Genomic DNA, 15,096 nt, shown 5'->3' on the forward strand with positions numbered 1-15,096 from the left:
ATTCACCTGAGACCAGCAATAGCAGCTGCTGACGAGGTGTTTTGCTGGCAGACAATGTTATTGAGACATTTTGTTCTGTTCACAGATGAGCTATAGCAGTCTCCTGGGACAAAAGCACGGAGGCAGGAAGCCTGCAGCACTAAAACCAGAAGGAGGGACCACGTCCTGGCGAATGATTCTGGTGCACAACAAGAAGCTGCTGCGAACCGCAAAGTGATGATGGAGGCGGGGGCTATTCCCCACCAACTTAGCCGTTTATGCAACCATATGCTACGTATGAAGCTGTACTCTGGAAGAAAAAGTGAGACACACATCAACATAAGCAAGCACCATTAGCCGCCCACAGCTTGTGCTTAGACACACACTTCAACATACATACACACACACACACACACACACACACACACACACACACACACACACACACACACACACACACACACACACACACACACACACACACACACACACATTGAAAGACAATTGAATGCTCACCCACGCTGATGCATAAAACGGACCAGCTCGACACGGGGGGGAAAACACTGACATTATCACACTCGGGTTGATTCACTGGCACTCGAGCCCACACTGTCATTAGAGTTCAGCCCTTTGACAAACGCATGATTTCAGGGAGACAAATGACTTTTCTTACTCTTCTCACATCAGCCCATGTCTGCACATCTGTCACCTCAACATGTGGTCAACACAGATGCTCCAGCTGTGAGCAAAGACAGCGGACAGACCTGGGCTGAGCAAAGGTGGAGGAGAAGGTGAGAGACAGCTAGAGGGTAATGAAGGGAGGGAGGGGGCACATTTGGAGGAATGAAAGAAGTGGAGGAGGGTGTGGCCGGGCTCACCATTTTCAAACCAGATCGCGCATTCCTGAAGGCTCGAGTACGGTACCAGTTCCCCTCCTTCCCCTTCCAGTGGCACAAGCAGTCCTTCCTCCCTGAGCGATGACCAGTTCATTAAAAACAGGGAGCGAGAAATGATGAAATAATATAGAAAAAAGGTATTTATGTATATAAAAATAAAAAATAAACTGCCACGGAGCGACAGAAGCTCTCCCTCTACCTACACTTGTCTCCTCCTGAAGAAATCTCCACAGGTTTCAGTGGTGACGCTGCCCGCTCAGTTCAGTCGCAGTAAATGATACAGAGCCCGGCAGTCACAGGCGGAGCAAGAAGAAGAGGAGGAGGCGGAAAGAGAGGGAGGAAAGGATAAGGAGAAATGCAAGAGCACAGCAAGTCACTGTGTCACCGGGGAAAGAGTGAGGCACACAGGTGACAACTCTGTGATGGAGGCATGTTCCAAATCTGACTGGTAACATGGATCTTCTCCACTGCCACAAAAAAAAAAAAACAAAAAAACAAATCTTTGAAAAGAGAGGAAAAAACGGACTTGGGGAGCTTCCCTTAGAGAGAGGAGAGCTCCTCGTTCGCCCCGTGACTGCATTAACACTCACTACCTCGTGTATAAATGTGAGAGGTGCGCTCTCTCTACAGGAACGGGAGCCCAAGTCTCTAGCAGATGAATGGTGCAGTGCTGCTGTTGTCATAGCAACCACAGAGCCAAAGGAGGGGGAGGAGAAGGGTGGGTATTGAGGCAGGAAATAAAATGGCATTAAAAAAAAGAGAGAGAGGGAGGGCGTTATTAAAGGGACACCGTTTTGCTGTCCATGGACGGAGCTTTGGGGACACATCAGATCAAAATCAGGAGGAACAGGAGGAGTAGTTGTTATTTAAAAAAACACCAGCCTCCATAAAACCTACTCCATTCTCCTCTTGGGCTCAGACATCCATGTCTGTCCTTGTTTTACCCTTGAAACTATTTGTACAGCTGCAGCCATGTTTTATGGCTACTTAGAGGTTCAAACTTCTGGGGGGGCAATTTATTGTGTTCCACCTTTGTTTTTGTCGACACCGGTTCAGTTGTAAGGTGGTGCAGTTCTGGCTTATTAATCTCCTTCAGTCACACTTATTTCCTGGGAGAAGCATCTTCAGCCCAATGAAAATGTTACCAACAAGCCTTGAAGATGAGCTACAAGCAGAGGTCAAGCTGTTAAAATGCATCAGCAGTCACCTGAATAAAGAAATGATCACATCTGTTGCTTAAGAGGCCTGTAGGTCAGTCATGCGTGGTTGCAAAGAGGAAGATATTTCACATGAATCTTTTAAAAGACATTAAATCTGTAGAGTTAGCAAAAGTGTAAAAAAATATTATCAGTCATCATCGAACATACTTTTTGCTTTTATTAACTTATTTTTGATAGCCTAAAACCAAAAGTGACAGAGATGCACTGAGTGTGTTTCTGGGGGCCGATGCCGAGATCAGTTTCTTGGTTTCTTTTGGTTTTGGCCAATTCTGATTTAGTTTTCATAGTTTTAAAATGCTGACCTGTGTCACATCCGCCTAGCCTTCAGCTTCTACTATACCATGGGGACAATCTGTCAATCTATTTACATAAAGTTGGAGATGCACACATATCTGATTAGTGGCAAACACTTGATAAAAAACATAAGCCGTCAATCGGTAAGAATGAGGCTGGCTCCCACCACTCACAGATGATCACTGGGGTGTGTTGTCCACTTAGTGGGAGGAGCCTAGCTTAGGGTGTTAAAGAAAAATGTACACAGATGTTATTTTTGAATGCTAATCACTTGTGGTGGATTCAAGGTTTCAGGTCTGTGTCTCTACAGTTCTCTGCAGTTTGATATATAAACCAAGTTAACAGAAGCTACTGAATCATAGTGTTTTTTTAGGTTTATCTGTGACGATGTTAAAGTGTATATCGACCATCCTCTGGGAATGAAAGAACCGGGGCTCGGGGGCCCGCCTGGACAACAATCAGAAACAGACCCTACCCTGCTGATCTATTTAAAGAAAGAAAAATAAATAAATAAATAAATAAAATTTCAGATTAACCTAACTGTTCTGAAGTCTGAAAGAATAAACTACTATTTGGAAGCTTTGTTATTGCTAATGTGAATAAAAAACGTAGCAAATGTGAGTTCATGAACCTTTGAGTTTTGTTTTACAGCTTGGCAACTGTGTGTTCAAGGACCGAGGGAAAATCTGATGTTGGAGTTTCAGACTGCCCAATCAGCTGTAAAAAGAAAAATCACACTGAATTACAATCGCTAGCAGATTTTTTAGGGTGAATCTCAAAGACGATTACTTTTCAAAAAAGACATTCTTCAGAAGACATTCTTATGAAACATCTTTTTTTAGGTTTCAAACATATAAAACATCTGTAAACCAATGTTGCAGCTGCTGGGAATATAATTATATCTATAAATAATTACTAGTATAAATAGGGTCATATTTGACCTTTAACTTGAAGGAAACAGAAACTGCTCTATTTTATATAAAATGCTCAAGACAGGTGGTTAGAAGTTTAACAAAAATGTTATGTAAATTAAATTTTACTCTAGTTTTTACTTTTATCCATTAAAATATAATAGTAGTTACTTAGGAGCTTTATTGACACAGGAAAACAAAAAAGTATTTTTTGTTTTTACTTTGATAAAATGACTTTTCCATTTTGATCTTTTCTTTTAAAACTTAAATTTTCATATTTACAATCCTAACAATAAAATATAGTAGATGCTTTCAGGTGGATCTGAGAATTCAAAGATCCCACAATTTCACATTTCTGCTGCTGATTAAATCAGTGTTTCAAGAGCTGTCTCAAAGAAAACTCGTTTGGTTTTGGGATATTTTAGCACTCAAACATTCAGACTGTCTAGTGTCTATAATAGCATAAGCACTTTAGTCACTGCACCTATTCCTAGCTGCTTCTATTTTCCTTGGGGCGTGGCACTTACATTTCATTTACTCCTCTCAACTCTTAACCTTCACTCTTTATTTCTCACCTGCAACAATGAAACTGAAAATGTCACATTTCCTTTCAGCTGAACAAATGATTCTGTGGAGGCAGCTGTGATGGTTTTAGGGGACGAAATAACGCCAATAATCGAAGAACGATTCTCCTAAGGTATAAACTGGTTAAGGAGGCGTGGAGATTGAGATGTCAAAAACGTGAGCGTTCATTGCAAAACAGTCACAGAGGTGACCGGATGTCTGGTGAAACACGAGGCTGGTCAGAGTGATAGAGGAAGAGGGAGATGTTCCAGATGTCAGGGTTGTGTTAAAAATACACCGAGAGGTAAGATATCTGATTTGGTTTAAAAATGGTGCACTGCTGCTTGGTATTAAGTGACATTAAAATGAAAGCTTTGTCGTTGTAGAGACTTAACTAAAGGAATTAATAAAAAAAATTGAAGAAAACATGAACTGCTGTAAAAATAGTTAATTCTATCAAATTAAACTGAAACAAGTACAGAAATTAAAAAAGATGAAATACAACAAGACAAGAATATCATTATTATTACCGTTAATGTTGTTTTTATTTACAGACTTCAAACAAATCAAAGTTGAAATTCTACTAGATGTGTAACAAAATCCCCATTTTAGTGCAGTGTGTTAGCAGTCATCCATGTGGAAACACCGGTATGCATGTATTTTATAATTGTTATATTGTTTGTATGTGTTTTTAATTTTGTTCCATTTTAATGTCTTGAGTCTGATAATAAAGTTGATGATGATGAATACATTGATCATGCATCAATACATCCATAACACAGTCTTCAATCCAAAATACAAAAATAGATAGAATGACTATATATCAAGAGCACTTTTATTTTGAAATTTGCAGTTGCGCTGACATACCATTTTCCACCCATTCCTGGGTATCACCAAAATCTGTTAACGGTTGAATATGGAAAAATTATTATTATTATTATCATTTTTCCCGTGTCCTGTCTGGCTGTGAGGCAAACAGAATTAATGACTGAATGCTGGTGACAAGCCTTACAGATTTTACTCTCAGGTGGAGCATCAAAGCATCTGCTTTTAATGTCACGCCTGACACTTAAAACTTTATTGTTATTATTATATTTTTTGAATGCTTTGTAATTTATACCACCAGGCAGCCACCGGGATTGATCAGGCGGATGCCAAAAATCTTAAACCCCCTGACCTGGGAGCCACGAACACTCAGGCAGACCAAGGCACCACACTCCACACCAGGTGTGGCAGGGGGAGGGGAGACGAAGATGTATATCATCAAAAGAAGTCCCAGGATTAGGAAGGAGTCAAAGGCCCCACCTGACATATACAGTCATAAACAGACATGGTCACACACTCCCTCCCTCATGCTGACACATGCACATACAACCAAAGACTTACAAAAATGCACGCCGGACACCCACTCATGCTCCCCATACACACCCTATTCACTCTAATACCGGTACTGCTGCTCATGGGGTACAACCATTACCGGTCCCAGAGTTCGACCCTTTCTGCTGGGGTGCTGATGAGCAGGCTCTCCCACACAACGCTGAGCAAAGCAACCCACCACCCCAGACCCCAACCAGATGGCCAGATCTCCCTCCTAGCCTCCAGCCCCGGGAAGCCAAGTGACAACAGAGGTGTGTTAAGACCCCTAGTCTCAATCCGCCTGCTCCAATATAGTGTTAGTGCGAGTTGATGAGGTGTATTCCATGGCTGTGATGAGCGGGCAGTGCTTGCATCATCTGGCCTACGCCAACTGATGCCACCACACTACCCCAATTGCACCCACAGCCCTCAGTGTCTAAGTGCAGTTTAAAATTGGAAGTGGGCACCGGCACTTGAGATGAGGCTGAAAAATCCCCCTGCCAAATGCCGTTGAATGTGCGCACTCCCAAGGCCCTAAGTGTGTGTTTGCGTGGAATGTCATTGGTGGAAGTGTTGAAGGTGCAAATAAAATTGGGGGGCAGGTTGCAACAGGAATGCATATATGGGGTCCATACCCGCACCCCCTGACTTGTCCACCCCCAACGTCCTATGTGCATGATTGAGCACTGGCGCCACCGGTCCCTCAGACCACCACCAGCAGGCAACGTGGGTTAAGTGTCTTGCCCAAGGACACAACGACAGCGACAGACTGAGCGGGGCTCGAACCTGCAACCTTCCAATTACGGGGCGAGCGCTTAACTCCTGTGCCACCATCGCCCCCCTGTTCCACCGTCGCCCCAAGAGACTAATAATGGCTGAATTCATGTTCGGCTGTAATCTGCCGCTCTCTTCGATTTCCCTCACCATTCTGAAGAATGTTGGAGCCAGAATGATTCAGAATTCTTTGTAGAACTCTGCTGGAAACCCGTCTGGACCTGGAGCCTTCCTATTAGGCATGAATTTAAGGGCTTCCTGGAGCTCAGTTGATGTTAATGGCGAGTCCAGGATTGTAGCTTGGCTGTCTGATAATTTAGGAAGTGTTATCCTGTCAAGGAACTCATTGACCTCATCATGTGATGGGTTTATCTGTGGTGAGTACAAAATTTGGTAAAAGTTTTTGAAAGTGTTGTTTATTCTTTCAGGATCATAAACTATATTCCCGGTTGTCTTTAACAGCAGATATGGTGGTTTTCCCTTTATTTATTTATTAACTGGTTAGCTAAAAATTTACCTGATTTATTAATATGTTCAAAGTTTTCTATTTGTAGTCTTTGTGCTAAAAATGGTGTCTTTTTGTCAATAATTCCATGAAGTTCAAATTTAGCTTTACGTAATTAGCTCAGTAACTCTTCTTCTGTGGATGCCTCTAAAGACTTAATGGTTTCTTCTAAAAAATCTGAGACATCAGGAAAGAGCAAATCGCAATCCACTATATCAATATTTAATTGTGATTAAAATAGATGATTTACGTGCCTAGAATCAATGTGGTTTCCTTCTATGATACAAAACACACCAAATCTTGTTTTTATGTGAGAACAAGTCTGTAGTATCATAAACAAACCGCCCATTCAAGAGATCCTGTCATCGCCCCTTAAAAAGTCAGTCAAAGCCCACATTAAAGCAACAAATCCATGAATGCAGCTTTCATTAGAAGCTGCTGATTTACCAGGGCTCTACCGTTTTAATGTAGATACTCTGCGCCACCCACACAGTGATCTGTAAATCTGACTCAGCACTTCTGTACACTGTGCTCTGTTAATCCTGACCTTCAGCTGAATATCTGAATGCCCACATCAGTGACCATTTGTCCCAGCACAGTCCATTCCCACCTATTCACGTACAAGTTAGCACCAGAGAGACGTTCAATTTTGCATTTACTCAAACTTTCTTCAACATAAGTGGGTGAAAAATTAGGTGATAATTAAATCAAAAAAATTTTCTGCATTTAGAGCCAAATGCAATAATCAACATTTATATGAAAATCCATGGGGAGCCTATAATTGTATTGATTGGAGTCATTAATTAGCAGAAAGCGGCTTAATCTGCAGCTAGACGTTGAAATAATTCCCTTTAAAAGTTTCTGAGTGGAGCGGAGCCAATCAATCAGCTGGGGTGATATCTACGGTGAGCCTGACACTTTGACTGAGAACAAATAAGTCATCAGTGATTATGGCTCACAACAATCAGGTATCGAGGTACCTCAGCGGGAATGAAACGCTCATTTTCTTACAGATAATTAAATTAGAGGTAGAAAACAAAGATGGTGGATCTGAACCTGGACCTCCAAATTTCCAACTGCAGTGGCATGGCAACATTTTTGCTAAACAGTCGATTGATAGATGGAAATACTGTCATGCATAAAAACCTACTAAACATTTACTGAGAATGATCCAACAATTAAACTAGATGCTTCACAAAACATCAAAGTTATACAAACATTACTCAACATTAATATTTTAAAGAATGACCTGCATCACAATCAGATAGACCCCCGTAATGGTGGCTTGTGAGGTGGTGAATTAAATTCATTCACCACCTCACTTTATCCCTCAGAACGTTATCTCCTTTAATAAGGTAATCTGGACAATTGGCGTGAAAAGACCTAGGTCTTACAATGCTATTCAAGATTCTCCAAGTTCTTTTCATATCACTTGTACTTTCCTTCAACCTTAAATTATAATACTCTTTTTTTGCTTGCCTTATTATTGTTTGTCAATTTATTTTTATAAGTCTTATACTTAATTTCTGTGATTTTAGATCAAAGTCTGACAAAATCTCTATATAATTAATTTTTTCTCCTACAGGATTTTAGTAGTCCCTTAGTTAACCAAGGTTTTACATCAGCATTTTTCTTATTTTACATGTCAGTATTGGGCTATTCTTATCATGTTTTAAAAAATGTATCATATGCTATGTTCACATCCTTAACATAAACCCCACTCCAGTTTTCCTTTAACAGGTCATTACAAAATTTTGTTATTGCTTCCTCTGACCTTATTCTAATATGCTTTATCTGTTCAACTTCTTTGTTTTTTTTTTTATTTGACTATGATGTACTATGAATATTGGTAGGTGATTGCTTCTATCACTTATTAAAGGACCACTATTAACTGCCTTATGTATTTCATTTGTATAAATACTGTCAGTTAGTGTAGCACAGGTACTTGTAACTCTGGTTGGCTTAGTAATCACAGGATATAAACTCCTACTCGACATTGCATCTACAATGCTAATTGAATATTACTAAATATTACAGATACATTTTGACATAAATTAGACAAAAAATGAAAAATAAAGCTACTACATGACAAAGAGAGAAATAATGAGGACCTGTCAAAGAGTTGAAAAACTGAGGACTAACTACACGAGGAGTACTGAAAACCAACTGAGCAGATAAAGGCAGGTGTTTAAGAATAAGAAAAGTGAAATATATGTAATTAACTAAAGACCCTAAAGCTAATATAAACTAGTGTACCAAAGCACAGATGACGGAAAATATACAAGTAAGACCACAACATCCCATAAGGATGACAAACGGCACTGGTAGTTGGGTGGTGTTTTTAAAGATTACATGGATTGTTTGACGTCGGTCTTGCAGTTCTGACTATGTCAGTAAAGTCAAGTTTTTTATTTAATTTTATTTATATTGAGTCGGAAAAGGGTAGAATGCCTTCTCCGGGTCAGGGATGAGATCCTGCCTCATGTGGAGGAGTTTAAGTATTTTGGGGTCTTGTTTACGAGTGAGGGAAAGGTGGAGCGGGAGATCGATAGGTGGACTGGTGCTACTGCGGGCGTTGTACCGATATGTCGTGGTGAAGAGAGAGCTGAGCCTGCTCTTGATTTACGCGATTGAATGCCTTGGGATTACCCCAGAGGAGCTGGCCCAAGTGGCTGAGGAGAGGGAAGTCTGGGCCTCCCTGTTTAGGCTACTGCCCTTGCGACCCGACCCAGCATAAGCAGCCAAAAATGAATGGATGGATGGATGGATGGGTGGGTGGGTGGGTGGGTGGATGTTTTTATTGGTTAACTTTAAAAATGAACTTTAAATCACTGTGATGACCACTAGATAGAAAGAGAGCAGTCACAAGTCTCATTCCTGCCATTAGAATCTGTTCCATAACTTGACCCTTTGAGGATCTGAAACCTCCCTTGAGAGTCTTTCCACAAGCAGAGGGGATTAAATCAGGAACTCAATGATTCTCCTAAAGGTCAGTACGTTGGCTGCATTTTCATTCAATCAGAGCCTTGGGGTCCTCAGCAGCGTCACCGCTCAGCCTCCAAAAAGCCAATCAGGAGCAGCATGGGAGGGCAAAGTGTGGCTGTCACTGATGGAGGGGCCACCGAGGAGGATCAAAGTGCTGCAGCCTTTTGGGTCTGCCGCTGCTCGCTCCCCTGGTGCATTCCTCTGCCATCGCTCCTCCTCTCACCTTCGCCTTCTCTGGCATGAGGTGGGTTCTGGTTGGTGACGCCAGCCCTACATTCACGCTGATCCTGACAAGCTGTGCCGGATGTGGTGCTGAGTTGAATTAATTAAAGGGTGAGAAAGCCGGGGTGGTTAGGCCAGAGCTCAATCTGGTGCTCAACGCCACTCGAGACAAGACAAGTCATTGAGGACTTGAAGGGCAGGTGGGCATCTCGGGGCTCTTGTGAGTACTGTCATTTGGCCAGAAGACGTTAAGGAAGTGTTGATTAGCATCTTTAGCCGTTGTAAAGTCACACTGATCTGAAGGATAACTTTTGCGATGAAAGTGACTACCAAACACCTTTTCCAACCAACCACTTACTTAGGTAAACCCAACAAATAATATTTACATGATAAATAAAATAACTGTGGGACTCAGATTTAAGATGCAAATCCAAACAACATCCACTTGTTAGATTTCTTTCTGGACAGTGAAGTTGTCATAAATTTTGTGTTTGATTGTAAAACAAATGGAGACGGTTTTGCTGTAGTTCAGGGTCAAAAGGTTACTCATGAGCCATCGAGACACTCCCACCACCTGTTCATTCAGTAACTTTGTCAGGGAGACTTTGCAGTTACATGCAATTACTTTGCAGTTAGATGAGGGGATTTAAGAAGATTAGTACATTCCTGCTGTATCAAACGCCCTCTAGTGGAGTATCTATCCACAGCAGATTGCAGGAGTTAAATTCATTAATAATTTAATTAACAATACATTAACATTTTATACAAAATTATTGTATAACAAATGAAAGTAACAGAAATATTAGTGATTGATAATAGAAAATGGTACAAAAAGTTCAGTTTTTTCTTAAATGTGAGTTTTATGATTATTTTATATGTTAAGCATTAAAAGAGTTCATTAAGAGTAAAATACGGTAACTCTAAGGAGCTTTACTTTAGTTCCCTTCCCCTTTTTTCCAGTTAATACCCAGTAACAGGTCTGCTTATCAGTCCAAAATGAAACTGCTGTTGATGGATTTCTGTTTAAAGAATCTCAAATAAACCATAAAAGCAACATGAAGAGTCCACGGTGCTTCAGACAATTAGCAAACAAATATAACATTTCAGAAACAATAATCCAAACTATATTGTATAAATGTGAAAACGCCTGATACGCATAACATGCATGACACACAAAGAATATGGTAAAATAACTTCAAGATGACATGGAAAGGACATAAAATAAAAAGTAGAATAACATCATAGAATACGTGTTATGGGTGCAACATAAAACAAGAAAAGCCCCAAGTCCCAATTTTAATTCTAAAATTGAAAAGCAGCTCTCCAAACAAGCTGTTGTAAAACCAAAGCAAAGAATGACAAGTGTGACAAAACCCCATAGAGACCTCTCCTTGTGTCTGCCACGGAATAAAAATAGTACAAATGAGAAAGCATGGAGCATCATTAATCAAGCTATTCCTAGCTGTCAGGAGCACACACAGGTGTTTACAGGTGCACGCTAACGCTCTACAGACGGATGAAAGCAGGACCATGGAAACAGGCTGACAAAACATAATATAGTGAAGAAAAAGATGGCTCCTCATACAGTATAGTTTAAATATAAACAAAAGAATAAACTGATAAAACTCTGTTCATTTATGTTTATTTAGCATTGTCTTTTATCCAAAATGACTTAAAAATGAGGATGAGGATCAGCTACATTCCCCAAAACCACTCACGTTGAACACCTGGGATGCAATGTTTTCCCTGTAAAAGAACTATGCGTCTATAAACCATCCTGTTTGACAGTAAAACATAAAATAAAATAATTTTCTCTAGCATAAAATAAAAAGTAATGATCTGAAGCAGCGAGAGCCTGGCGCTCCCTAGTGGTGACTTCTGAAACAAGCTTCATCACACCCACCCGGTAAAAATGTGTGGAGGCTGCACTGATCTTGGCCAAAACTTGAATGTCAATACTTCATTTCATATTTTGAAATTCGACACAGTCTAAGACAGGCCATGCAGCCGTTCCTACGGAAACCCACACCGCTCCTGGTATTGCAGCAGAAGGAACAAGACACAGGTTTACACTGCAGCTAACGGGGAGACAGCCTTGCACATTATCTGAATGCCAGGGATTAGTGTGGAGGGGAACGATTAGTGCTTAAAGTGATGATGAAGGATGGAGCTAACCACAACTCACAGTCCATCAGCCGCTTTGCATGCGGTCAATTAGGTGGGACTTTGGTGATTAGCAACACTGAAAAATGCACATCTTTATCCTGTTTTGTTCTTCTGAAAGTGTTCATCAATTAAATTCTTTATAAACTGTCTTTTAAAAAGAATTTGATTCAAATCAGTGTGTTGGAGCACCCAAATCTGTGATCATCTGCATCATCAGAGTTGGGCAGAGGACAGGTTTAGAGAAGGACAACGAAGACAACACTGCCTCAGATTAACCAACATTTCTCACAGCGGGGTGTTTACCTGTGAGCTTCTTCACCGGCTGCAGTCTCACACCGATGCTCTGATGGGTGAGCAGCGGGGAGGAGGGCAGAGAGCGAGACACGCCCTCCATCATGCGAATGTGCTGCATGCCCTCGGTCATGGAGAGCAGGGGCACAGCGTAGTCTCCCTCAAAGGCACAGTCGCTGTCTATGCTGCCACCTTCAGGATGGGAGGGAACACAGTGTCAGACGTGTTTTTCTCAGTTTGGAATGGGGCATTAAATTTTCATGAAGCTGCCATATTATGAAGGGAAAGAAGGGATTAGTTCCTGCCATAAAACAAAAGAGACGCCAAGAACAAATCGATGCAGGAATAATAAAACTGACAAAAAGACATTTGACTTTACAGTAACATTAATCAAAGGAGAATAATATCCTTGTTTCATTTTAATAACAGAGAGGACTGGCCATAAGAGTATGATTAGTTTAAAAGAAACACTACCCAATGAACACAGAGGTGTTTGGTAAGAGGCTGATTTATTTATCATTTTTGAGATTGATAACAAAAAAAACATAGTGTATCTTAATCATCTGCAAGAAAATAAAATTACTTTATTGTGATGGCAATGTTTTTGTCCAATGAACAGCAACAGTTTACACTGAAGTATTGTGATATTTTGTGTTATGATACTGAAGTGATATTTAAAAGCAGTGTATTGATTTGTTTTATTAAGAATTTGCATGCAAAGCTTACTTTATTTCTTTTGTCTGGTGCAGCTCAAACTCTAACTGCTAGGAGGCAGCAGGTTTTTACCACCTTCATTCTAACAGAACAACACTGCAATAACACTGGACGAGTGTTGAAAGTGTCTAAACTGAGTTTTCCATTTAAATTCTGTCTTAAAAATTGCAAATATTACCAGATTCTTGTTAATGCACACCTTTAACACACACAAAGTTGTTTTTTTGTTTGAAAACTGAACATTGAGATGAATTACAAGTCTTCACAAACTTCTTCCTGACCATGAAAAGCAGAATAAGGCAAAGTCTCCTAAAGGCTGGTCTGCTGCCAAGTTTGGCAAAGAAGAACCCACTTCTCTCCAAAAAGATCATCAGGGACAGACTGAAATCAGCTAATGGTGCAGGAATTTGGACCACTGACGACTGGGGAAAAGACTTTTCCTCAGATTAATTCCCTTTCTGACTGTTTGGAGAATTTGGAAGAAGTATTTTCTGTAAAAGGAAAGGTGAGTGCTTCCATCATTTGTGTGTCTTGCCAACAATAAAGCAATTTCAGACCATTTATGGGGTAGCTTCTCAGTCAGGAGAGTAGACTCATTATCATTTTATCATCAGAACAGCCATGAATAAAGAATAGTACCTAAACATCCTCCCAGAGGAACTCCTCCCAACTGTATATAAGCAGTTTGGTGATGGAAAGCATGGTGCAACACTACGGAAAAAAGCTAAAGTCAGAAATGCGTGAATAAAATATTCAAGATCTGGATCAATGGCCCGGAAACTCTTCAGACTTTAATCCCATTGAGAAATTCAGGAGGCAGGTAGACAAACAAAAATCCACAAATGCTGATAAATTCAAAGCATTGATTATGCAGAATGGGCTATGATCAGTCAGGACTTGGACCAGACGTTGATTGTGCCAGGGTGAAAAAAATTATGAATCTTCATGAAACTTAATGTAATTGTCGATTAAAAGTCTTTGGAACTCACACAATGCTTTCAGTCACATCTCAACATTGTGAAAAGCAACACTTTAGTCTTGGCATGTTGGATAATATCAGCCTACCATAAAAATGGCCGATATACAGATATTATCCATCAAACTCTTCAGCTACTTCTCCTCTCTCTCCAAGTGTCAAAATATGACAGATCTGAAATAACGTTTTAGAAATATTCACAACTTGTGAAGTAAAAATGTGCCCTGTTTAGTGAACATACGCTGTCCTAACAGCACGTAGCTGGGTGTAGCTAGTCAGCTAACAAACAACTAAAACAAGAATGTTCACACAAGGCTTGTTTTTCTTATCTGAAGGTCTTTATAAATGTTTCATCACCATAGATGCTATTTACAGAAAAAGAAAAATACATTACTAATACACACATCTTAGAATCACACTTAGGGAGAATAAGATTCAGCTGCTGCTTCAGAAAAAGTTTGAAGGCGTGGGAAACTTGTTTAATCAATACAATCACAGTGGTTTCTGGTAGGCATGAATGCCTTGCAAGTCGTACTTGGGGCAAAAAAGAGCCCAGAGGCACCTGCATCAGCAAAAACAAGTCTGCCACATCAGAGGAGAGCTGAACACAGCAAAACTTGGAGTCTTACTTCCTGATATTCTGACATCATGCCTTGGATTGGATAACAGCAACGTAACTCTAACACTAACTCTGGCCATGGATGTTTTATCTCCACAAATGGTGGAGTTGCTAATGTTAACGGTTAGCTTACGCTAGCAGAGATGTTCTCTGCTGATTCTAGATGCTAAAACAACAACAGCCTTCTTCATCACAAGCCAAGATGGCGGAGTCCAAGTCAGTGTGATGCAGATTTGTCAGGCTTTTCATATCCTAGGGTGTTTCTCAATGCCAAGGAACCTTGCCTTGATCAATCAATCAGATTTATTATATTTTTTGAGATGTCTTGGCCCCGCCCTGGTTGCCTAGGAGATACGTCATTGGGAGCCGCCAAGACGTGTTCCAATGTTCATGTTCTACCGAGGCGAGTGTTCTCCGTTTGTTAGCCGTTTAGCTAGCTGAGCGAGGATACATGGGAGGTGTAGCCTAGCCTTGGTCAAAAATGACCCGGAATACACCGTGGTATTTTCAAAAGGATGGCGGATCAGAAGCCGGCAGCTACTTCGGGGACAATTTTCAAGTTTAAAAGTAAGACAATTAATTTAAAATGTTTTTTTAAGATCCAAAGAAGTTATCTATTGTTGG

At 40.5% G+C, this 15,096-nt stretch overlaps 1 protein-coding gene across 12 annotated transcripts in view; it reads right to left on the reverse strand.

Moving 5' to 3' along the window:
* tanc2b (tetratricopeptide repeat, ankyrin repeat and coiled-coil containing 2b) overlaps positions 1-15,096 on the reverse strand; it is a 245,556-nt gene that overhangs the window by 95,750 nt on the left and 134,710 nt on the right. For 9 of the 12 annotated variants that reach the window (XM_070545727.1, XM_070545731.1, XM_070545732.1 and 6 more), the window contains one exon: positions 12,176-12,355. In XM_070545727.1, coding sequence (XP_070401828.1) covers positions 12,176-12,355 — 180 coding nt within the window. The other 3 variants (XM_070545736.1, XM_070545734.1, XM_070545739.1) reach the window with 2 other exon arrangements.

This window comes from Nothobranchius furzeri, chromosome 16 (genome assembly GCF_043380555.1).
Source record: "Nothobranchius furzeri strain GRZ-AD chromosome 16, NfurGRZ-RIMD1, whole genome shotgun sequence".
NCBI classification, from domain to species: domain Eukaryota; kingdom Metazoa; phylum Chordata; class Actinopteri; order Cyprinodontiformes; family Nothobranchiidae; genus Nothobranchius; species Nothobranchius furzeri.